Source organism: Hirundo rustica, chromosome 17 (genome assembly GCF_015227805.2).
Source record: "Hirundo rustica isolate bHirRus1 chromosome 17, bHirRus1.pri.v3, whole genome shotgun sequence".
NCBI lineage: Eukaryota > Metazoa > Chordata > Aves > Passeriformes > Hirundinidae > Hirundo > Hirundo rustica.
Genome location: NC_053466.1, coordinates 382,076 through 405,402, shown reverse-complemented (window position 1 = coordinate 405,402; position 23,327 = coordinate 382,076). Strand labels below are relative to the sequence as shown.

The window sequence follows — 23,327 nt, the reverse complement described above, 5'->3', positions numbered from 1 at the left end:
CCCTTCTAAAAAGCTTTAATACGTTGTTTCCTTTGTTTTCCTGAAAAGTTTGTGTGGGCTCCACATTGCAAATGGAACAGCATCCTGCCAGACACCGTCCCTGATTCCCACATCATTCCAGTCGCTGTTTGGGTGCTCATTCGAGCTGTCTGCTGCCGCTTTGTGTGCCGTGACAGTGATTTGCAGACAGAAATGTGGGACATGATTATCGCTAGCAGAGCTATTTTGGGATGTAAATACAAGAGAGTCCTGATCATGGGCACCGACTCTGTTGTTTGCCTGATTGATGGTGAGGCTTTGTATTGTCTGCAGCTAATTCTCTGAAAGACAGGCACCGAGCATGCCTGTGATTTTCTGTAGAGTTATCTCTGCCTGATTGTCATACGCCTCACAGCGCAAGGAAATTTGATTTAAGTGATATGCAATAAACTTTCTGATTACTGACCCACGTTTGTAATGAATTGCTTCTGACAAATCTGACTTGGGAGTTGTTATGTGGTGTCTTCCACATTTCACTGTGGAACTTCACTATATTCATTTTCTGAAGGCTTTTTGATAAGTTTAAGCTGGAAATGTGGGCCTTTTTCTTTTAATTTTCAGTGCAGTTCTTGGTGCTCCCCTTTCTCCCTGTGTGTGCACACCAGCAGGATTTTCTGTGCCTGAGGAAAATCCTAGCAGAGATCCGCCCCGGATCCTTGCCAGGAGATATAGCTGATTAATAAATAATTGAGTTTTATTTGTCTTTTAGGCATTTTTGAAAGCTATTGAAGACTTTATGTTAATGTCCAACTGGGTTGATGCACCAGAGGTAAGAAAAGTGGTCACAGATTTGTGATTTCCTTCAGTTGCATAAATTCACATGGATGATAACAGAACTGGTTGTCACCATCATTTTTGGTTGCTGGGACTTTTGGGCACTATGACTTATTTTATCATCTGCCACGGCTGAAATACCTGCAGGGTGAATGCAGAAATTTCCTGAGTTTTTTGCTTGAATCTTAAGAAAGCGCAGATTTCAGAAGAGAGAGCTTTTAAACTGAGAGGAGAAGCTGAAGCACAGGGGGGGTCTCATTGAAGCCTAAAATGCTTTTAAGACAAAAGGATGTCTAATTGATTTAAGCTCCTAGCTTAATCTTAGCAAATCCTTGATCATCTCTGATGTAAAGATTTCAGATAAAATAGATTTCCTTTTCAGTGAAACGTGTGTTAACTCTGAGATTTTATGAATCAAGATTCAGCCTGGAGGGTTAAAGCAGCTTTTATACTGAGGAGCTCTTGAACAGAGATGAAAGAAAGGCCAAACTGTAGCACCTCAGCTTGTGTTCCAAGAAAGATCCGATACCAATCTTTGCACATCGTCCAAAACCTTCTGCACAGTTCTTGGCCCCATTCTGCTGAGTCCGGAGTGTAACTGAGGATATGATCCTGGCTGGCAGAGGCTGCTGGGAGCAGCAGCCAACCGGAGCCGCTCTAGAAAACATTTGGGGTGGCATCAGCTGGTGTAGGATTTTATCCGCCGAGGGTGGGGAAGCCCTGCCTGGCTTGGGCAGGGGTTTCAGGGGGCAGCTGCAGCCCGAGCAGAGCAGCTCCTGCTCACAGCAGCTCCTGCTCACAGCCCTGTCTGTCCCTCCCCAGAGCCCGGCCGTGTTCGGCAGCCTGGTCCACACCATCGACACGGTGATGGCTCACCTGGCGCTCAACCTGGATGGGAACTCGCTGCCCCTGACCCTCGAGGGCTCCTCGTCCGTGGCAGGTGGGGCTGGGCAGGGCTCTTCCCTCTGTGTCCCAAACCCTGCTGTGCCTGCACCTCTCCTGCACCAGCGCAGGAGGAGGAGAGCAAAACCCATCCCTTCCCACTTTGGAATGCAAACCTGAGTTTTATTTGTGGGAAGATGTCCCGTTTCCCTCTTTGGAATGCAGACCTGGGTTTTATTCAGTTTTATTTGTAGGAAGATGTCCCGTTTCCCTCTTTGGAATGCAGACCCAGGTTTTATTCAGTTTTATTGGTAGGAAGATGTCCTGTTTCCCTCTTTGGAATGCAGACCCAAGATTTATTCAGTTTTATTTGTGGGAAGATATCCCGTTTCCCTCTTGGGAATGCAGACCCGAGTTCTCTTTGTAGGAAGGTGTCTGTGCAGTCAGGCTGGAGGTGATGCTCTGGCTGTGCTTGAGCTGCCCTGAGGTTATTTGGGGAGGAATTCAGAATAAGCATTATGTGTGAAGGATTGAGTAATGCTGTGCTAATAGAGTTAAAGGGCCTACAGCTCATATGCAGCCTGTGGAGGTTTGGGTGCTACAAAACATTAATCTTTACAAGGGTTTTGCAAGAGGCTGAGAATAGGAATAGTTTTGACCTTTTGGATGATTTTATTTTACTGCTGGTTAGCATCTTAGCACCCTAATTTCATCTGCATCTCTGGATGCTACAGGTATCAGAGGTGTTTTATCTGTTCTGGCTGCCTGCTTTGCCTTGTTGAGATCCCCTTGAGGGGTGAATAACCTGAGCAGTCCCCAGGACCATCCACCACTGCCTGGATCTCTTGCACGCTGGGGTTCTCATGTGCAGGACTGAAATAATGCCTGCAAATGCCAGTGCAAGAGAGCTGCTGGGCTGTTCTTGCCCTGGGCAGGTGTCTCTGAGCCCGGGGAGGTGATCCATGGTGTAATCACTGCACAAACCACCTGCTCTGCCAGAAGGGACTCCCATCTAAAGGGCAGTTTGGGACCTGGGGATGTACCACACTCTCTGCAAACACCCGGGGTTTAAATGCGGGAGGTGCAATAGCTCTTAGGGCAGCCTGGTTAAACAGGAAGGTGTAGAGGCTGTTGATTTGCTGATGTTTTTTTTGGGTTACCACACAGATTACGCTGTGCTCAAAATGCATCCCCAGACCCTGAATGTGTCCCACTATCGATTTCCATCTCGAGGGCAGAGCTTTATTTCCATTCCCAGTGAAGCTTTCCATGGAAAAGGTAAGGAAAAGATTAAAGAGAGAAGTGAACTCGTATGCACAGGGTATCCAAAAATGATTTTGCTTTAGAACAGGTCTTGGTTCACTTTATTCCTCCAAGTAATGGATTTGATCCCTGTGGGTTGCACTGAGTCTGAGGAAGCAGCACTGGTCCTGTCATACTAACGAGCAATTAATGTGCTGGAGTTTTCATATTAGTTGAATTAATATTGAGTAACAGAGCTGAGCAAGAGACTGAAGCCATTTAATTCTGACACACTTTTACATCAGAGAAGCCATAATTTCATAATTATTTTTTTTAAATCATCTCAACTTGTTATTTTTAAGAAATTCTAGGATGTCAGATCAGGTATTATTTATCCCTTTGTGCAAAATTTGTCTCCTGTATAAAATTAAACTATAAAATGATAGGTTTAAGCAATAGCAGCTACAGGAACAGAATGAAGATATAGATTACCCTCATGGCAAAGAGGCAGAACTCAAAAATCCATACCTATGCTAAAGTTTTAAAAATCTCAAAAAGAAGCATGGCTAAAATGTGCACCTTTAGTCAAGGCTCTAAAACAACGTTTGAAGTTAATTATCTCTGTTAACTCTCTGCTCCAAGATTGAAGGAACCCCTTTACAGAAGCATCTGCCTCCATCCTCAAACCTTTGAAAATCTGACTCAGTGCCCTAAATTCCAGCCCACAGAATTTCCTCACCCAGATGCCTTTCTGCAGCACCTCTGCAGAGGGATGGTGGGTCCCTCTTTCATGAAGCGCAAAGTTAGCTGAAAATAACCTGCAGTGAGAAATTCTCTGATAATTACTGAACTGTCTGCCTGATTTGTGGTGACAGCTTAGTTTCTTTGCACTGGCAGGAGCTCTGGCTGGAGACTGCAAGTCCTCCCAGGTCTGAATAACTATAATTGCAAACCTACTTGTAATGCCAGAAATAGCATGTGAGAGGAGCTTTTTCCTTCCCCACTTATACAGCTCCTCACCATGCAGATTTTCTTTGATTTTCCAGAACATTGTTGTGCTTTGTATCCTGAAATGATCCAGGGCATTAAATGTTTTACTCTTTTCCAGCCAAAGCTCACTTCTGAGCAATTTCAGCCTTCAGGCCACAATTCTGCACTGTCCAGATGAGCTTAACTAAAAAATCTGTTATTTCACCTTAGACAGCTGACACTACAAATACTTGGAACCCAACAAAAGGGATAGTAAAAGACATCTGTGTGGCTCACTGAGAAAATACACATCTGTCTCTTCACTCAGATGCTGGAGAGCCCAAAATTCCCTGGAATGTGGGCAGCAAACAGAACATTGGGACTGATTGCCTGGCTTGAGTTTCATCAGCTGCCAGTCTGTGGAGGAGGTGGCCTGGAGACCCTGGTGGCTCTCAGGGAGGCACTGCAGGGTCCTGCCACCCTTTCTGCTGCTGGGCTCTGTGTGTGTGTGTTACAATTGACAACTGATGGCTTTAACAGCTCGTTTTGGGGGTGCACTGTGCAGCTCAGGCATCCTTCCACTGTACTTTTGGTGTCTGCGCTGTACAATACGTTCACAACTTCTCACTTAACCATCAGAGCTCTGCTAAAGCCAAGATGGGAGGGTCTGTGTCAGTCAGGGCTCTTATTTAGCCCAGAGCTGCAGCCCTAGCAGAGGAGTTCTCCTCCCTAGGGCTGAGGAATAACCCCTGCTCCTCTCCACAGCCTGCATCACCATCGTGGGCCTGCTTTACCATAACATGCATTATTTCTTCCACGACATCAACCCCATGGACACCAAGTAAGTAACAGCCTGTTTATGACCGTGGTGACACACACATGTCTTTATCAGCTGTAAACAAATGACAAGCCATAACCCTGGTTCTGCACTGTGGAGGGCGTGTAGTCATTAACTAGAGAGAGATTAAAGTTTACATTACGTGTTTTATTTTAGGTTGCAATAAAATAGATTCCCATAGCGACATGTTTGTCTTTTCTTTGTCTTCTCCTTCCATTCATCAGACCTGGTACTAGGATTTCATAATTTAATCTGTCTCATAAAAGGAAATTGCATTTTTTTCTCCTAGCACATATGAAGATAAAGCTTGCACTTAAATGAAACAAGTAGGAAAACATAACATTCCTCTTTAGACAAAATCTGAATCCTAATCCTAGAAACCCATAAGGTAATTTTATAACAGGAGACCAGGCAATTCTTTAAAGACCTTTTGCTTTATGTACCACATCGGTGAAATCATTAGCAGATAAGATAAGGTAAATGCAGAGCTGTACAGCCCTCTGCAGCACAGCTCCCCTGGGGATTTTCACAAGGCCATTCTCATGCCAGCCATTTCAGGGTCCTGGTGAGCAAGTGCAGGACGGTGTTTGGATGTGATTTTCTCTGGGGTGCGTGCGTCGGCTTGCAGAGTCAGGCTGGCAGCAGGAGAGGAGCAGCGGCTCAGCCCAGGCAGGGTCTCGTCCCTGGGCGTCCTTGGTGCCCCTCAGGGTGAGGAGCCCCTGTCGGCTGCTCCCTCTTGGTCTCACCGTGGTCACTAAATGGCATTTCGGAGTCCGTAGCAAGCTGTGCTGCCCTTTGCCCTGCTCCCTCAAGGACAGGACGCTCAGCAGGGGCTGTCAGGGAGCTGTGCCTTCAGCGTGCAGTATTTTGTACTCACATGGAGAAACTGAGGCAGTAAGGGGAGCCTCTGTTTTTCAAAGCGGATGATCAACGCAATTTATTAAGGTAATAAGATGTAATCTCAATTGTTCAAAGGGAGAAAGAGAATTAAAATGATCCTGACTTATGTCAAAGTTCAGCAAACACAATCAGATTAAAGATGCTGCGTATCAAAGCTCTGCATTCCAATGCACTGTCACAGCTCCTGGGGCTCTGGCACAGAAAATGAAACAGAGGTGCAATCTCTGAGTGCATTCCCTGAAATCTGTGGGGCAGGACCACCTGGAGATCCATCCCTGCTCCCCTGAGCTGTGCTTGTTTTCAGCACTCATTTTGAGGATGAAGTCTGCCCCGTCACAATGTTAAAGAAAACACAAAGGCACGGGAGAAGAAATGTTTCCTAGATTTCTGTAATTAATTCTACCTGCTCGAAATGTCTGCAGTGTGTAATGTACTACACGATCATGTCTATAAATCTGGAGATGCAGGTCTGCCCAAACCAGCATCCCAAAAGGTAATAATTCAGGAAATGCTGCCTTAGCAATTTTTCCTCAGTGGAACCAAACCCCAGGTACTCAAAGATGTTTTAAAAATAAGTATGCACTTCTCTTCTGCTTGCTTTTCTTTTTTTTTTTTTTTTTTTTTTTTTTTTTTTTTTGTGCTCTACTATTATAACTTTTTTGCTTACTTTTCAGTAGAATATTTTTTTTCTCAGAGTAGTTTGTTTGAAAGATTTTCTTTTGTGTTCCTTCTACCACTGGGCTACTCAAACACCTGTAATTTGAAACCTGACCTTCTTCTTTTTTTGTGGTGGAAAGCCAAAACCAAAACTCTTGGAGCTTTTGTGCTGTACAGACAGATGATTTCTATTTTCAGACTACATAAATATAAGTTTCTAAGGGGAGCAGCTTTTGAGTTTTTATCCAAAGAAAATGAAACACAGCAACGTTTTGAGCCCATTCTGCTCCTGTTGACATGCAGTTTGTATAAATGTGGACCTGACACCCCGGGCCAAGGTGAAGAAAGGCTTTTGCAGGCACAGAAATGCCATTCCCTGCTTCTGATGAAGATTTGTCTCGCTTCAAAATTCACCAAGGTCTCTAAAGTTAAAACAAGCAGATAAAGGGTGTGGAAAAGTATCCATGCTCTTAATCTGTGTGGGAGAAACCTCAAACTGTTGGACGATGAGCTTAACTTTAGGAGTCCTTATCTAAACTTAAATTTGTCGTATCAGAGTAGCAAATTCTGCCTTCAGGTGAACAAGTTCCATTCACTTGCAGGTTTCTGGGAGCAGAAGTAATCTCTGGTACTGATGGGATTTTTAAGGTCAGAACTCAGGGGTTGTGCTAAATGAGTTCTGTTCTGTGACCCTGCCAAGGAGCTGAGTGGAGTTATTTGAACATCTGACATGGGGTTTAATTTTTTTTTTCTGAAATAAAAATAAGAAACCACTGCAGACAGGTGGTGGGTGTAAACAAGGTGGTTTTTCATTTGCTTTCAAACTGGCCCTTTCCAGTGCTGGGCTATGTTTGGGAACCCAAGCTGGTGGTTAATTCACCGGGGCTCAGATTTCTCATGGTAAAACCCATTCATCCACCTGCTCCAGAGACAGATGACAGCTGTCATTTAATCTGCACAGTTTGTTACCGAGAGCAAAAAATTCTACCCTGAAGCCAAATGCATCTCAGTTACTCCTAAATGTGTGAAAAAGCCAAACTCGTAAGTTTTACCTTAAAATAAGTGGGTTTATGTACTGCAAAATTACTTCCCACTAAAATAAATGCCTTCCCAGGACTTATCAGCTATTTAGTCAAGTTCAGCTCTTTGTACTGTGACCTTTCTTTCCCTCTAACAAGCCTAACTGGCCATCATCTATTTTTCAAGGTAAAGCTATAAATCGCTTCTCGATACATCCCTATGTTTACGTGCATTTTGTCTGTGTGTCTCACACCTGATTTATCTGTTTGCTCAGCCAGCCTGAAGCCCCTGCAGGTTTCCTCCTCACTTTGCTCAGGGTGTTGTGTAGATCCCCTCATAGGATTCTCTCCAATTCCCTCAAACACATTCAGCAAGGCTTGAAAACCTTTGCAAAGAGGAGCAGAGTGAAGGAGAACCTTTGCCATGTCTCCAGGTGTCCAGAGCTGTTCCCTATACGTTATAGGTATGGCTTCTGTCCTGTAGGATCCTTTGTGCCCTAGAGGAATTCATTGGCTTGAAAGGAAAAAGGAGGTCCCGTGTTCCTTTGTTGTTATGTATGAACTAAAAAACTGTTGTTATTCCCCTTCTTTAATATATCTCCCTCTTTCCAAGGATCACTGGAGCTGCTGCCTACAAAGGTTACATGATCTCAGCCAGCAGTTATCTCATCTCTCTCAAAGTGGAGCCCCTGCCCCAGCTGTCCTACAACCTGTCAGGGTCTCCTCTCGTCACCATCCAGCTCACGCACAGACTGGTAAGTGTGAGTGTGATTGTGAGTGTCAGGATCTGCTGTGTCGCTGTGAGCTCACCCACACCCGTGTGGGTGTCAGGATCTGCTGTATCACCGTGAGTTCACCCACACCCTGCTGAGTGTGAGTGTGAGTGTCAGGATCTGCTGTATCACCGTGAGCTCACCCACACCCTGCTGAGTGTGAGTGTGAGTGTCAGGATCTGCTGTATCACCGTGAGCTCACCCACACCCTGCTGAGTGTGAGTGTCAGGATCTGCTGTATCACCGTGAGCTCACCCACGCCCTGGTGAGTGTCAGGATCTCCTCTAGCACCATCCAGCTCACCTGCAGACTGGTGAGTGAGATGGGAGCTGCTGCTTTGGGCTGTGCCAACCTTCTGTGCCTGGGGCCATTTCTTTGTATTTCTCTCATGATTTTTGTGGCACTTTTAGTGTCAGCTCAGCTGCCATTTGTGGGTACACCGTTATGTTTTTCCTGCCATCATGGCTTCATTTTCCATCACTGCGAAAGGCTGAGCAGTGCTGGTGTTGGGGAAGGTGGTGAGTGGCCAGAGCAGCCTGGGGCCTCTCTTTCTGAGTGCTCTGGGTGTGTTTGCGCAGTCTGCAGCAGACTGGGATGAAGTGCTGCTTTCTCACGGGAGTGCTCAATAACAAGAATTCCCTTGGGTTTTTTGCTTTTTGATCTTGGTCCACGCTGAGATAACTGAGGAGTTTTGATGGTTTGATGTCAGTGGAATGGAGAAGGGTTTAGACTCTGAGGTGCTGAGAGGAGGCATTGCAGCATCTCTGACCCACTTACAGCCTTGAATGGCAACGGCAAGGAAAGATTTAAATTCTTAAACATTTCCTAGAATACTTCTCTTAGATGTTCTTCTGAATTTTTTATCATATTTTTCTTTTAAAGCTGTTTTCAACCCAGTTTTTCTTCTTTCTGTTGGGCTTTTGATAAAGCTGGAGTAAGCTCCAGAAAGCTTATTCCAGAAGAATCCCTGAAGCCCAGGAGTGAGGAATGCTGTTTTGCAGACAGTTTTTCATACTGAGGACTCCTAAATGTCCCGAGAGGCCTCTTAGAGGTGGGCACTTGTGAAGAGTGAATTTTGCGTAGATCATTTACAAAATGCACTTTGCTCCATTTAGCCAGGTCCCTCTCGTGCTGCAGTTAGGATGATTTACTAGGAGGCTCTTAGACAAACCTGTGCTTTTTTTCCTTTTCTGTGCTGGAGATAGAAATGTTCCATTTGCGAGGCATCCTTCTTTCTTCAGCCAGCAGGAGAAATGGGAATTTCCCTGGGAATGTGGCCGTGGCTGATGGTGTCCTCTGCAGCAGATACAGGTGCACTGGGAGTTTCAGACTCCACCCAGACCCCGCTGTGCTTTCCATTTGGTGTTCCAGGAGTGCTGGATCCTCTCACAGAGCCCTGCTGGCTGATCAGCAATGCAATCACCATGTTTGACAGGAGGACTGCTTGCCCCTGACGTCTCTAGCTTTCAGAACGTAATTGCTCCTTTGGCTTTTAATTAATGGTTAAGTTTTATATTAAGGAATGGATGAATAGATTATTCCAGCTGTGCCTGAGTGTGGCCACTCTGGGCCAAACCTGCTCTCTTGTACACTGCTTTGCCTCCCATGAATCCCATGGGATAATTTTGAACAACATAAATTCAAACAACTGTAAATTTACTTAAGGAAATGACTTAAGCAAATTTACAGAAGTGAATTCAAGTGAATTTAATTCAGCAGGTTGGGAAATGGCTCCGTGTCCCTGGAAGCTTTCAGCTGACAGCAGCACAGATCCTTTCTTGCTCAAGATATTCAGATACTTCAGATATTACTTCACCCTGAAGTGGTTTCCTTTGCCTGAGTAGGGCTCTCCACGGAATAAAAGTAGAATTTAAAATGTGGAAGAAATTCTGGCAGGATCACTGTGTTAAAGTAGGTGCTTTAAAGAGTAACAGTCAAGTTATTTATCTAAGTTTGTGTTTGAATAATATGTTTAAACTGAGAGCATAAAAACTGGCTTAGAAACCTGTTTTATCCATTAAAATTCTGCAGGAATAGGAGAAACATTTGAAGTGGATACCATTTCATTCTTATAGGTGTTTGTTTGTTCCTCATAATGTTCTCAGTTTAACAGAGGAAAGTGTAATAAGAAAAGGTAAAAAATACCAAGTCCAAACAAATAGTTTTTCTTTATGAAAGGTTGAGTCTGACTTCTTAATTCCTCTTCTTCTAATGTGTGTAGGAAAAATGCCAATCACTGAGCAACAGAAATCCAAAATATGTTGGAATAAACCAAGTCTATTTTAGGAAATCATTACAAAGAGAATGCCTGTGAACCGAATATCAGCTCTTGAAACAAAACTTCCCAGAGCATTTATCATGGCACAGCTTAACTCTGGGTGAGTTTAATTTTCCCTCAGGCAGGGCTTTCTCTGAAACTCTGCATTTCTCACGTGGCTCTGAGGAGCTGGGGAGGTCAGGGAATTTCTCTCTCCTTTTGGACCATGAGGTAATCCAAGCTGGGACTGATGTCTGATGCCCGGGGAGGGATACCGGGGATATCTGGAAATGAAGTGTCAGTGTTTCCTTGTGCAGAGAGCCCGGGGCAGAGGGCTGGGAACGGGCTGTGGGGATGAGAAGTCTCCTCAGAGGTAACAAAAACCTGGTAATTCAGGGTACATGGACCGGGAGAGCAGACCGGGCTCTGCCGGGTGGTGCTGGCTGCAGTCGCAGCATGGTCTCTGTGAACACCCAATCTATTTCATTTCTCTTTCTCATCAGCAAAATTTTGCCTGAATTAAGTCCTCTAAGAGACAAAATTCATTGCACTGAATTGCAATAGTCAGTTGTTATTCAGGAACACTTCAGGGACAGACAGACAATTTGTGGCAGATTTAAAACATCGTGATGCTCTGCTCTTCACCAACCCCTGTGTCCAGCAAAAGAGATCCCAGAAATGGACAGAAATCCCCTAACACCTCCAGGGCTTGGGGAGGGTGTGCAGACCGATGGTGGTTTGAGGCTGGAGGCAGCTCCGGCTGGACCTGTGCAGATGTTTTGTAGTGAGACAACAGTACATTTTGTAAAATGATTATCTAAAAAAAAAAAAAAGTTGTCTGTTTCCAGCAAGATGTTTTTCATAGCAGGAGCAACTAGAGGAGAACTAGCATTTCACTTCTGTGATCCAAGAAATTACAGCACAGGGTAGAAATTTAGAAGAGATGAATGTCAAGGCTGAAATGCAACACAATGTGCTCTGGAGAAAGTCAGAAGGGATGACAGAGGGAGAAATGGTGTCAAACGGCAGCAGTACTTTGTAAAAGCCATGTGGCTACATGGCACAGAGCATGTAGCATCAGCCTTGATTTCTGCCCTGCTGGAGTTGCATTTTGACACTCCTGGGGACAAAGTAGCCGTAAATTCTCCTGTTTCAGGAGACTTCCAGCGGGTGGAAATAGCAGCAGGGATAAATCCAGGCTTATTTGGTACAAAGAGGGCACAGAAGCGCCATGGGGAGGAAGGTGATGGGACGAGAGGGCAGCAGTCACAGCCTGGGTGCTGCTCAGAGCTCTGGGGATCCCTCACTCCTCACTGGCACTGCAGAGAGAATTTCCTCACATCTGGAACAAAACTTCTCGTACACCAGTCTCAACCACTTGGAGTTTTCTCCAGGGCTTTATTTTCTCGTTCCGCTTTGCAGAGGGGGAACATGTGCAGCTGCAGTTTTGGAGAGTTATGAGATCCTGGCTGCTACATCCTCTGTGAGAGTCCTCACATGAAGATTAGACGCAAATTGGGAATTCTTAATGCAGCTGCTTTTCCCTCAGACATGGTTTGGGGCAGTGGCACTTCAGAGGATTGTTTGATTCTGGGAGCAAAGGCAGGTTTTACTAAGGTACTACAAGTCAGGACCAATTCAGCTTTGTTCCACCTCAGCCTTTTGCTCAGCCTGGTCCATTTTAACAAACACAGTGCCCGGGGAACTGTGAGGTGCCAATCTTTCCTGCCACGTTCTTGCACTGAATCGCCGAGCAGCTGCTTCTCCCCTCGCTTCCGAGGGCTGCCTCTGCTCCTGCACTCTGTGCCGCTCCCATCGGAGCCCCGCGTGACCAGGGAGCCTCCGGCAGCTTCTCTCCACCATCCATCGCCTTCTTCCTCAGTCAGCTGCTGCTCCAGCCCCTCTCCTGCTGCACCCCGTGGCTTTGCTGAGCCTGCAGAGGCAGGAGCTGTGGGAGCAGCAGAGGCAGGAGCTGTGGGAGCAGCAGTGGAGCTGTGGGAGCAGCAGTGGGGCTGTGGGAGCAGCAGAGGCAGGAGCTGTGGGAGCAGCAGAGGAGCTGTGGGAGCAGCAGTGGAGCTGTGGGAGCAGCAGTGGGGCTGTGGGAGCAGCAGAGGAGCTGTGGGAGCAGCAGAGGCAGGAGCTGTGGGAGCAGCAGAGGCAGGAGCTGTGGGAGCAGCAGAGGCAGGAGCTGTGGGATTCAGGAATTCAGGAATTCATTCCCTGTGCTGCAGTGCGGGCACACGCAGAGCTCCACAAACCCTGCGTCGATCAAACCGAGCTCTCCTCATTTGTCTCCTTCCCACCCAGCTTTCAGTGAGGCAACGGGACCTGTGCCTTTCAAACACACCCAGACCTCATCCTTTTCCCTTCTTTTTCCCGGACATGCGATACCCCGGGGTTTGTTTAACAGCGTTGCTGATAGGAAAAGAAAACAAGGGAAGAACCGATCCCCATTCGTACACAAATATTAGTGCTACCGTGAGAGAGGCTAATCAATGTGGAGCCAATTAATTTTTATGGCAAGTTAAGTGTTGGCTAATTTATATATTGATTGAGGAAAAACAATGAATCTTGCCCACACAGGTATAATTTTTCATTGGATGGACTTTGACAGAGAGAGCTTGACTCAAATACAATTACAACTGTGACTCTTGCAGAATGTACCACAATTAAGCAGAAAGAAAAAATAATAATAAAGCTAACTTTGTTACACAAGTTAAATCCTTGCTATAAAGAGTGCAGGAGCTCCACTGAGTTCACATGAGAAATGAACATAATTGCAGCTACTTTTCTTGCTTCTGGGCAACTTTAAAACCCAGCAGTCATGATGATGAAATACAGCATCTCTTAACAATACAGCGAGAGTTTTCTATTGCTAATGTTATTATCAGAAATGCCCCAGGATTTATTTTCTCAAGGGGCTCCATTCTAACAGCCTAGAAAGCTGAACTAATAAAAAATACTGATTTTTGTCAAGCACGTTGAAGATGGCCTGCTCTAAGAACCAGGGCAGCTTTGTGATAAGCTGCAATTCACAGAAGGTTTAATTTCCAAGTCAGAACAGGTTCAAACCTTTGGAGACACAAAACTTTGCCTGTGTTACCACTCATTCATCATCAAACAAGTCCTCAGAATTTCTTTGTAAGAGAAAAAACGGGAAATGGATAGTGACAGGAAATTTATTAATTTGTCTGTATTTCTATGTCATAGAACATTAAAGATTAGAACGTGGAACTCCCCTGTCGGCTTTCAGCTAGGAGGGACTGGACCAGGATTATTTGAAGGTTGCCCATTGGCATGGCAGGCACATCAGACAGGAATGATGAATGTGAGGGAGTTCAGTTTGGTTTTGTGGAACTCAGAAAGTTTAGCTCATTGTGAAGGCTGAAAAGTTGTCTTCAACTTTGCTGTTCTGGTGATGAAGGAATAGTGACGGTTTCCAAATGGAATGAATTTATAGTTGGGAAGAGGAGGATTTGAGAACTCTGCAAGTCCATTTAATGTCAATTGATTTCTTCTCCCCCCCACATTAAATATTCACACTTCCTGCGGGAGGATGCTGAGTATTGCCTTGGACCACTGAGCAGGAGAGCTAGAACACGATCTCCTTAAGAGTGGGACACTCACAGCCCTAAGGGAAAAGGGGGAAGCTGGAGGGACAAACTCCAGCTTTAGTCTGATGGAGGCAGAGGTTATTGCTCTGCTGGTGGCATTAGCAGCACTGGCACAGAAATAATCACACGGGGATTTGAATGCCTTGGACCCTCCTCACTGTGCTCCTGAGCTGCTGCATTTCAGCAGCAAGGGGCAGACAAAGCTGCTGCTCTGCTCTGGAGTGGGGCAGAGTGGAGCGGAGTGGAGTTGATGTCCCGGGCCATTCCCAGACCTTTGTCCCAAGCGCCCCGGGTGGTGCCGGGCAGCTCGTCTGTGCTAAGGACAGGCTGAGCTACAGAGCATCCAGCTCACCAGAAATGGGACAGAAATGGGACAGAAATGGAACAGAAATTGAACAGAAATTGAACAGAAATGGGACAGAAATGAGACAGAAATGGAACAGAAATGGAACAGAAATGGAACAGAAATGGAACCTTTGGCTGGCAGGAGCGGTGATTTTAGCTCAGAAATGGCAGAGGGGCCAAACTTCAGAGAAGCCAGCAAAGAGCAGAGGATGGTAAAACTGGGGTTTTGTTCCCCAGGCACTTGAACTCCGCTCCTGGTGGATAATGGCATGAACAACCAGGAACAGATCTGGAGTTGTTGTTCTAGCAGGAAATGTGCCGCTGCTGAGGAGGGATTTTCCCTTTTTAACAAATCCTATGGATGAATAAAATTAGATAGAAATAAAATTCATTAATTTACTGTTATAAAAAAAAAAAAGATAAGTTTAAAATTCTAATTCAGAGCATTAACCTGTTCTTTAAAAAAACCAACTCCTTGTATTTCCCTTTTTAATTTTTTTCTTTTCCCAGGTTCTTAATTTTCTAAATTAATTTATTCTTTGAAAATTATTTTTCTCAGATCATTGGATATTGATGTTTTACTTTTATTTGTTCTCCCGAGGTTAAATCTGGACTTGTTTTACGCATGTATCTAATGCAAGGGACTATAGAATATGCTTTATAGAAAGATGAGTTTGGAAATCCTTATGAAGATAAGTGTAGAAATTAATGTCTCAGAGGCGCAGGTACTTTTAGTTCAGAATCTACTGATTGATTTCAGAGAAATCAAACACAGAGACATATTTTTTTTATTGGTTAAAATAAATTCTCATGTTCAGTGAGAGCAAATCTAATCCGGTTTACTGGTAAATAGGGTTTTTTGCTTGTCATATCTGTATTTATCCTAATTTAGTCATCCCAACAGCTGCTGTTTATTTATTTCTGTGAATGCCTAATGTTAAGTTGAATACTGTGCTGCTGTTTCCTCCCCCAGCTGGCTCTCAGGTAGGGAATGCATGAGCTGATTGCTCAAGGAGATAGCTAATTAATAAAACTGCAAGGAAAAAAATATCCTGTGCCACTTTAGATCAGCTCACATTAAACTGTGCGTGAGTTATGCTGCTCTTTGTCAGCATTTTTTACAGTAGACTTTTTATTTGCCTGAGGATGTTTTAAATAATTTCAATAGCGAGGACTCCAGGAGCCAGTGCTGTCTGTGTTCTTCATTCCTCATTTCTGTCTGTGTTCTTCATTCCTCGTTTCTGTCTGCTATGATAATTGATATCAAACACTGCTTGAGTAGCCAGCAGAGGAATAAGTTTGGAGAAAGCACCAGACACACCAGGGAATTCAGTTTTTCTGAGTGATTTTGTAATTATTCATCTACACTGATGAAACCTTACTGATTCCCATCTGTTATTAGGGATGGCAGTTCTACCCTCAAAAAGTTTTGGAAATTCAGATTGTTTGTTTGTTTCTTTGTTTGTGGGTTTTTTTGTGTCAACCTAAAAATAAGGTTTCTTAATTTTTGCATATGGCAGACATATGGTAATTTTTTAGGAGTATTACTTAAAGGCCCTCAGAAGTGGATTGATTTTTCTTTATCAAGAAAGTCAGCTTTGCAGTGCAATGCTATTAATTTGCCTTCCAACCAATTAAAAATCTAGAACAGTATTGAATTTTTTTCCTAACCTCTGATTTCTCAGCTTCACCTTCTATGTAATGGTTGTTTTGTGATTCATACAAAGCTTTTTCCCTAGATTTATTCAATGTTGAGGTCCTGGTTTCCATGAAACTGTATTGACATGATCTATTTTCTCTATGCTTTTGTTTGTTCTTGCTCAAACTGGGGAGAAACGTTGTTACGGGGATGGGCTCAAGCTCTCACATGAGTCAGCCAGCAGAGCTCACAGGGTGAATAAAACCGTGCCACTCTGGACTAACAGCAGCCATTGCACTTCCAGAATGGCCCAAACTCTCCCAAAGTGTGACTGCTGCACACCCGCTGAGCACTGCACTGAAAATGCACCAGAATGAGGCTTCAGAGAGGCACATCAGAGCTTTGAGGCTTTAACTGCTGCAGCTGCTTGATGAATGGTAGAGCACACTTCAGGGACGAGGCAGAAATGTTCCCTTTCTTGGTCCTGCCTGCAGTGTTGAGTCCTCCCGGGCTGTCACCAAGGAGCTGTGACAGCCCCAGCGTTCCTCCCTGGCAGAGCGCTTGGGCTTTATGTAAATTCCTCTGAGGAGCAGAAACATCTCCTTTGAAAATCTGCCAGGAGTTCAGCAAAGTATGAGTGGGGGCGAAGGAAGGAAACCATCCAGGGAAAAAAAGCTAATGCAGCACAAGAAAATCCAGCACAAGCCCTGGTGGTGCTTCAGATGAGAGGTGCTTTGCTCGGGGAGCAAGGGGGAGACACCTGTGCAGGGGGAGAGATGTACCTGTGCAGGGGGAAAGATGAACCTGTGCAGGTGGAGAGATGAACATGTGCAGGGGGAGAGATGAACATGTGCAGGAGGAAAGATGTACCTGTGCAGGGGGAGAGATGAACCTGTGCAGGGGGAGAGATGTACCTGTGCAGGGGGAGAGATGAACCTGTGCAGGGCAGTGGGAGGCTGCACGTGTGCAGGGGGAGGCTCCTGGAGCCGTGGGGCAGGAGCAGGGTTCTGCTGAGCAGCCAGCACAACTCCAGGGCTGTGTGTGCCAGGGCCAGTCCTGCCCTTCCGCCCTGCTGGGCATTCCCTGCCAAGGTGATGTGCTGAGTATTCCCTGCCAGAGTGATGTGCTGGGCACTCCCTGCCAGGGTGATGTGCTGGGCACTCCCTGCCAAGGAGATGTGCTGGGCACTCCCTGCCAAGGTGATGTGCTGGGCACTCCCTGCCAGGGTGATGTGCTGGGCACTCCCTGCCAGGGTGATGTGCTGGGCACTCCCTGCCAGGGTGATGTGCTGAGTATTCCCTGCCAGGGTGATGTGCTGGGCACTCCCTGCCAGAGTGATGTGCTGGGCACTCCCTGCCAAGGTGATGTGCTGCCTTCTTTTCTTCGGTGCATCTCTCTTTAGGGCTAAAATACACAGGATTGGAGAGGCAGCCTGGGAGCAGCCAGCTGGGGAGGAAATGGGATGTTTTGTGCAAATAGTTCACCATCTAAGTCCCACCAAATCCTCTGAAGGCAGCATGGAGGGAGCAATCTCCTTCAAAATGTGTTATTAAAACTGATCCTTTATTATAAGAAGCAAGTAATCTTACACTTATCTAACCACCCTGAAGTACGTGATGTCACTTTAAATCATGTATTTCACAGTGAACCAAACAAACATCAGACCCAAATATATCCTGTGAACATAAACCCTGAGAAATTATAGAAGAATTTCCCATAAAAAATTTATAAAGAATTTGCAGAGACATAGTGCTTTATTGTGGTAAATTCTGTACCCAAGGGAACAAAAGCATAACTTCAGTACGTAGTATATTTCTACATTGTGTGTTTTGATTCTTCATAGTCTGCGGAGTGTTGATTAGCTTCTTACTTCCCTTAATTTGAGTATTTTGTACATCCCAGAACTGGATTTACATATTTAAGCTCCTCCTCTGGCTTTCTCCTGAGGAAAGTTAGAACTCAGTAAATATTGTCTTAAAAAATCCCATAAATATTCCTCCACTTCAGAAAAAAAAAAAAAAAAAAATTGAGTTTGCTTCCTGCAAGTATCAACTAGCCAGCAGAAAACGAATATACTGGCAAGAATATTTATCAGAGCAGCAAATTTTTAGTGGTTACAGAAGACTGTTCCTGGCAGGCAGACTCCAAAAAGGAAGCTGTGATTTTTTCCTAGGTATCTACTCTTTTATTGATGTTTTATACATCAATATATCAATATATGAAGACTCTGTCTTCACTAAAGATATGTCAAAACACTTGGAGATTTACTGGATTACATACAGTGATCAAATGTTTAAAGGCAATTAATCAACACAAGAACTCTGTTCCAGCGCTTCTTCTCAAGGAGAGGCTTTCCACTCTCCTGCTGCACACATTTCACCCTGATGGCTGCTGCTGTGCAAGTCTTGTAGAACATAATCCTGTTACTTGACATCTTAGCTTCTGTGGCTTTCTCCTTGTATTTTCTTTTGATTCATTGAGGAATTTTCCTTCCAGGCCACAGCTTTTGGCTCTAACTTTGCAGTGCATCAATGCTGGCAAGGAATTGGTTGGCTTCTGAGCTGGAGAATATTCTCCAGCCAAGATGCTGGAGGTGTGTTTGCTGCCCTTTGCTCTCAGTGAAGAGCAGGCAGAGTTCTTCCTGGACCTCTGAAGGGTGAGGGGAGAGCAGGAACAGTCTGAGCGAGGGATGTGGAGTTCCACTCAGCTCAGGAGCTGTGCAGGGCCAGCTCTGGGGGTCTGGGTACCCGGTTACGCTCTGACTGAGCCAAGCCCCACCCTGCCCCCTTTGAACACCTGGCTCAGGCTGTGTTTGAGTGAGGTTTTCTACTTTAACACCCCCTGTGAGTGACATCTCCCCGTTTGCTCGGCGGCCAGGCTGCCTGCGCAGTCACAAAGAGACACCAGCTCTTCCAGGAGACCCTCTCACACCAAAGTGTTTGTTTGAAGGTTTGGGCTGAATTTTTCCAGTTTGCCCTGGTTGATAAGGGAACCTGGAGCAAGAAACCTGTGGATTTGCTCAGCTAAACCCCTCCCTGCGTGTCCCCCTTGGCCGCAGCTGCGGAGCAGCCCTGCCAGGGAAGCTCCCTGCTGGAGCATGGCTGAGGGGAGCAGGTGGGACGTGCTGAGGAGCCAGAGGTGCTACTCGTGCCTGCTGCAAAGACTGCACAGACGAGATATGGAGATCTATATTTGTGATGACAGAAGCTTGGATTCGTTGCTGAGGAAAACTTGCCCCATTTTGGATTTTCTGTAGTGTGCAGTTTTTTAAGCCTAAGGAATGCATTTAGAAAGATAGAGAAAAAAACGTTAAAAGGGAATGATACTATAAAAGTCCTTTATTTTCCCCCATATTCCGTCTTGCATGACTGAACTAGATTTTATATGTTTTGATGATACCACAATTGTGACATTTCAGCCGAGAGCTATAGAGCCCTGAAAATAAAAATGTGTCCTGGAAGCACTGATGGATCACTGACAAGGCTGGAGCTTCCAAACTAGTGGGAAATGATGACAAGCCCTGCATACAGAATGAATGGTTTCAGTCTGAGCTGCAGGCTCTCAGCTGTCTGACGCTGCTCTGTGCAGGACCTCGGCTCAGAGATCTGGGGTCTGAGCAGGAGATAGATAAGGATGTGTTATCTCAGAGATCTAGGGTCTGAGCAGGAGATAGATAAGGGTGTGTTATCTCAGAGATCTGGGGTCTGAGCAGGAGATAGATAAGGGTGTGTTATCTCAGAGATCTGGGGTCTGAGAAGGAGATAGATAAGGGTGTGTTATCTCAGAGATCTGGGGTCTGAGCAGGAGATAGATAAGGGTGTGTTATCTCAGAGATCTAGGGTCTGAGCAGGAGATAGATAAGGATGTGTTATCTCAGAGATCTAGGGTCTGAGCAGGAGATAGATAAGGATGTGTTATCTCAGAGATCTGGGGTCTGAGCAGGAGATAGATAAGGATGTGTCACCAGTGCACTGGGTGCCAGGCTGCAGCACCCAGGGCTCAGTGTCTCTGCAGTCACACAGCTCCTGATGGGGCCAGGGCTTGGGCGCTGCTTTGTTCCCAGTGCAGAGGAGCGGCAGGAGCCGGGCTGAGCCTGCAGCCCGCAGGGACTCCGGCCCCGGCTCTGGGCAGGGCTGGCTGGTGCAGGAGGGCTGGCAGGGGCGAACGTGCAGGGGAGGATCATCCCTGTGCCACTGCCACCCCCCCGTGCTGCTGCCCCTTGCGAGGGGGCTCAGCCACGTTCAGCGCAGGAGTCCGGAGGACAGCACAGAGAGAAATATTTCACATTTTGCACACAATGTCTCTTGTGACAGAACGTCTGCCATCTCCAGGAAAGCATCAGCTAAAAATAAAGGTAAATTTCAGAGCACTTGGAAAAAAAATTGAGCAGCTTAAACATATGGTCTGACGAGAGTCTAAGTAGCTTTTACTTTGAGAACTAAATATAGATAAGTGTATTCTAGTGTACTTTATTTAATTTGAGAGTATGGCAAAACTGCAGCTCAGTTCCCTATTGATGAAAATCGGTGTCACACTGCAAATCTTATTGGCAGAAGGACAAATGTGATCCAAACCCTGTCTGCTGCTGCAGCTGTGCTGTGTCAGGGCGTGATGCTGCAGCTCTGTGCCCTGCCCCTCTCCGCCTTTGGCTCTGGGCCGGGCCCTGCTGAGGAGGACCCCGCTGGGCGAGGCTGAAGGCTGCCAAGGGAGCCCACAGAGCTCTGTCAGAGCAGGGAGATGGTTCTGGCTGCTGTCCTGGCTGGCCCCTGGCTGACAGCACATCAGTAATTTATACCACAGTGATAATACGTTGTAGTGCCAGTAACTTTTTATAACACTCGTAAAATTCCCGATTCCTGTGGGGAAGCATTCCTGCAGTGTGGGCAGCCAAGTGATCACTTTCAGATGTCACTGAGCGCTGGGACATTGGTTCCTTGCCAGCTCCCTGTTAAGGTGACCAGATTTTCTAGGCTCCAAGTCAGGGAGAAGCAGTCTGGAGAGCTGGAAGGAGGAGGAATGCAGACCCCACCTGGGATATCGTTACAGGCCTTCAGGCAAGCCAGGAATCTGCTTCCCCTCTCTCACATCTGCCTCCTACTCCTCTGCCATACCTGGAAAGTCAGATCCTAAACCACTCCACCAAACAGCCATCACAAGCTGCTGTGCTATTTAATTTAAAATCACTTTGGTTTATAATTTAATCCTTGCCCTACATTCCTTTGGGATAATATGTGTAAGTATTTTCCAGGGTTCATTCTGTCCTGCTCGTGCCAGCTACAAAAGCTCCAGACTTGAGGAAAATGTGAGCAGTGAGGCAATGCCTTCCACAGGGCTGTGCCTGGCGCTGCCAGGCCAGGCTGAGGCAGGAATGCACTTGGAGAGCACCAGGCCACGGAGATGATTTTTGTTATCACTGGAAACGTGTGCTAAAACAACTCAACACAGCCCAAATAGCACATCTGCTTAACTGTGTGTGCTGCTTCTGGACGGGTCAAGGAGTAAAATCACCTCCAGGAGAGCACATGGGCACGGCTGAGCTTCAGTACCTGGCTTGCTTTCTGTTTGCTTCGTGAACAAAAAGCTTCTTTTGAAATCCGTTTTTGTTTCCTGCTATAACAGAGTAAAAGATGCTGGGGAAAATTTCAGGTTTCCTGCAGGAAGGTAATAGAAGGACAGGAGCCTTATAATGCGTTAAGATTCCTTTTGTCTGCTCTTGTGCTCTCATTTTATGATATTTCTGAGGTATTTGTGAGTTTTTTCCCTAACATTCTGCAAAGTGATTTCCTGTCTCAACAACTGCATTATTACTGCAATAGCAGATGTGCTTATTCCTGCAGTTAAACATTGCAAAGTAGCTCTGAAACACGTACAGACACCTGTATTTCATTTCTCCCACCTAACTGGTACCTTGAGGGGTAACGATCTTGATTCCAAGGTCCAGAACTTGACCTGAGTCCTCCTGGTGTGTTTGGTCAAAGGTGGGGTGGGCCGTGATTGACTTCAGAGGATTTGATTTAAACTATTGTGGATACAGCTTGTGAAACTCACGGGAACAGAGCCATGAAAGAGAATTGCTATTTAACTATAAAATAGGTTAAACACCGTGGAGTCAAGAAGGGACTTTTGCAGTGACATCTGAGTCGATCAACACTGCAGTGATGCAGGTGGAGCTCCAGGATGTGTCAGTTCCTCCCAGTTCATGTAATTACAGCTTACACAGGTCCCTCAGCAGTGTAGTATCTCCTCTCTGTTAATGATATTTGAAACAGCAGAATGTCCCTGGGAAAAATCTTGAAATATGTTGTGCTGTGGCTTTAATTTAACTTCAGGCAACCCTTATCTTCTAAAAACCATGCCTAAGTAAGATATACATGATGTTTAATTTGAAATAGAAATGACATCACTTTGGAGTCATCTGTTTAAAGGTACATGCATGTAATCCTTCATTGGAGGAAGATCTAAGGTGGCAGATTTTTGGATTTTTTTCAGATCAAATACCAGCATAACAAAGCAACTGTCAGACACCAGTGAGAAAGATTATTTAGTTCAAGTTAAGGGCCGAAAGAAATAGAAGAGTGTGGCTCTAGACTGCCTTTATTTTCATTCCTAAGATTTACCAGCCATTATGGCGGAATCTCTTAGCAATGGAAAACTTGACAAAGCAGACAAAAATCTGATTTATTGCTAAATCTTCATATTCCAGTACTACTGGCAATAAATTTCTTTTAGACAAATGCAAGTTAAAAAACAAAAAATGTATTTTTGCAGAGATGGTCGGGAACTGAACTCCTCTCAGGAAACGGCACATCCCAGGGCTGCTGAGTTTATCAAAGGCGTTCATCATGATTGGCCATTGTGCACTGCTGTCAAATGTCAGTGAAAACCAGAAATCCAGAAATAAGTGCCTTGCCTAAAGAGAGTGAGCAGAAACGAGATGCAATTTTCAAAGCAATGATTGTCCCAAATGGAAAAACGTAGGCATTAAACTCATCCAATTTCCTGATGGTTGGAGTACTGCATTTAACCTTTGTGGGTAGAAGAGGTGGAAATGGGGCTGGAAACTCAGAGGTGGCTCAGGGGGTATTTTCAGCCCTGCTATCGGACAGCCATGTAGAGACCATTGCGGTGTGAACCACGCTTCGTGTTAGCAGTAAAACTGAGTAAGAAAACCAATGGCTCTTAATCCTCTAAAATCTTGTGTAAGGTAGAGGAACATTTTCTCTGGTTGTGTGTGGCCGATTTTGGCTGAAGATCTTTGTTCTGTAGCTGTGCTCTGTAGGATGCAGAGTGTCTTCTCCTCAAACCTGGCAGCTGCTGCTTGTGAGAAACCAGAGACTTGTAACGCCTGTCTTAGGAAAAAAAAAGAAACACAGATGCTG

General features: G+C 45.4%; 1 protein-coding gene across 3 annotated transcripts in view; it reads left to right on the top strand.

The window, feature by feature from the left end:
* ADGRD1 (adhesion G protein-coupled receptor D1) overlaps positions 1-23,327 on the top strand; it is a 123,566-nt gene that overhangs the window by 19,922 nt on the left and 80,317 nt on the right. For all 3 annotated transcript variants that reach the window (XM_040080977.1, XM_040080979.2, XM_040080978.1), the window contains 5 exons: positions 749-808; positions 1,636-1,753; positions 2,863-2,973; positions 4,672-4,747; positions 7,934-8,075. In XM_040080977.1, the coding sequence (XP_039936911.1) occupies positions 749-808; positions 1,636-1,753; positions 2,863-2,973; positions 4,672-4,747; positions 7,934-8,075 (507 nt within the window). The remainder of the gene's footprint in view (positions 1-748; positions 809-1,635; positions 1,754-2,862; positions 2,974-4,671; positions 4,748-7,933; positions 8,076-23,327) is intronic.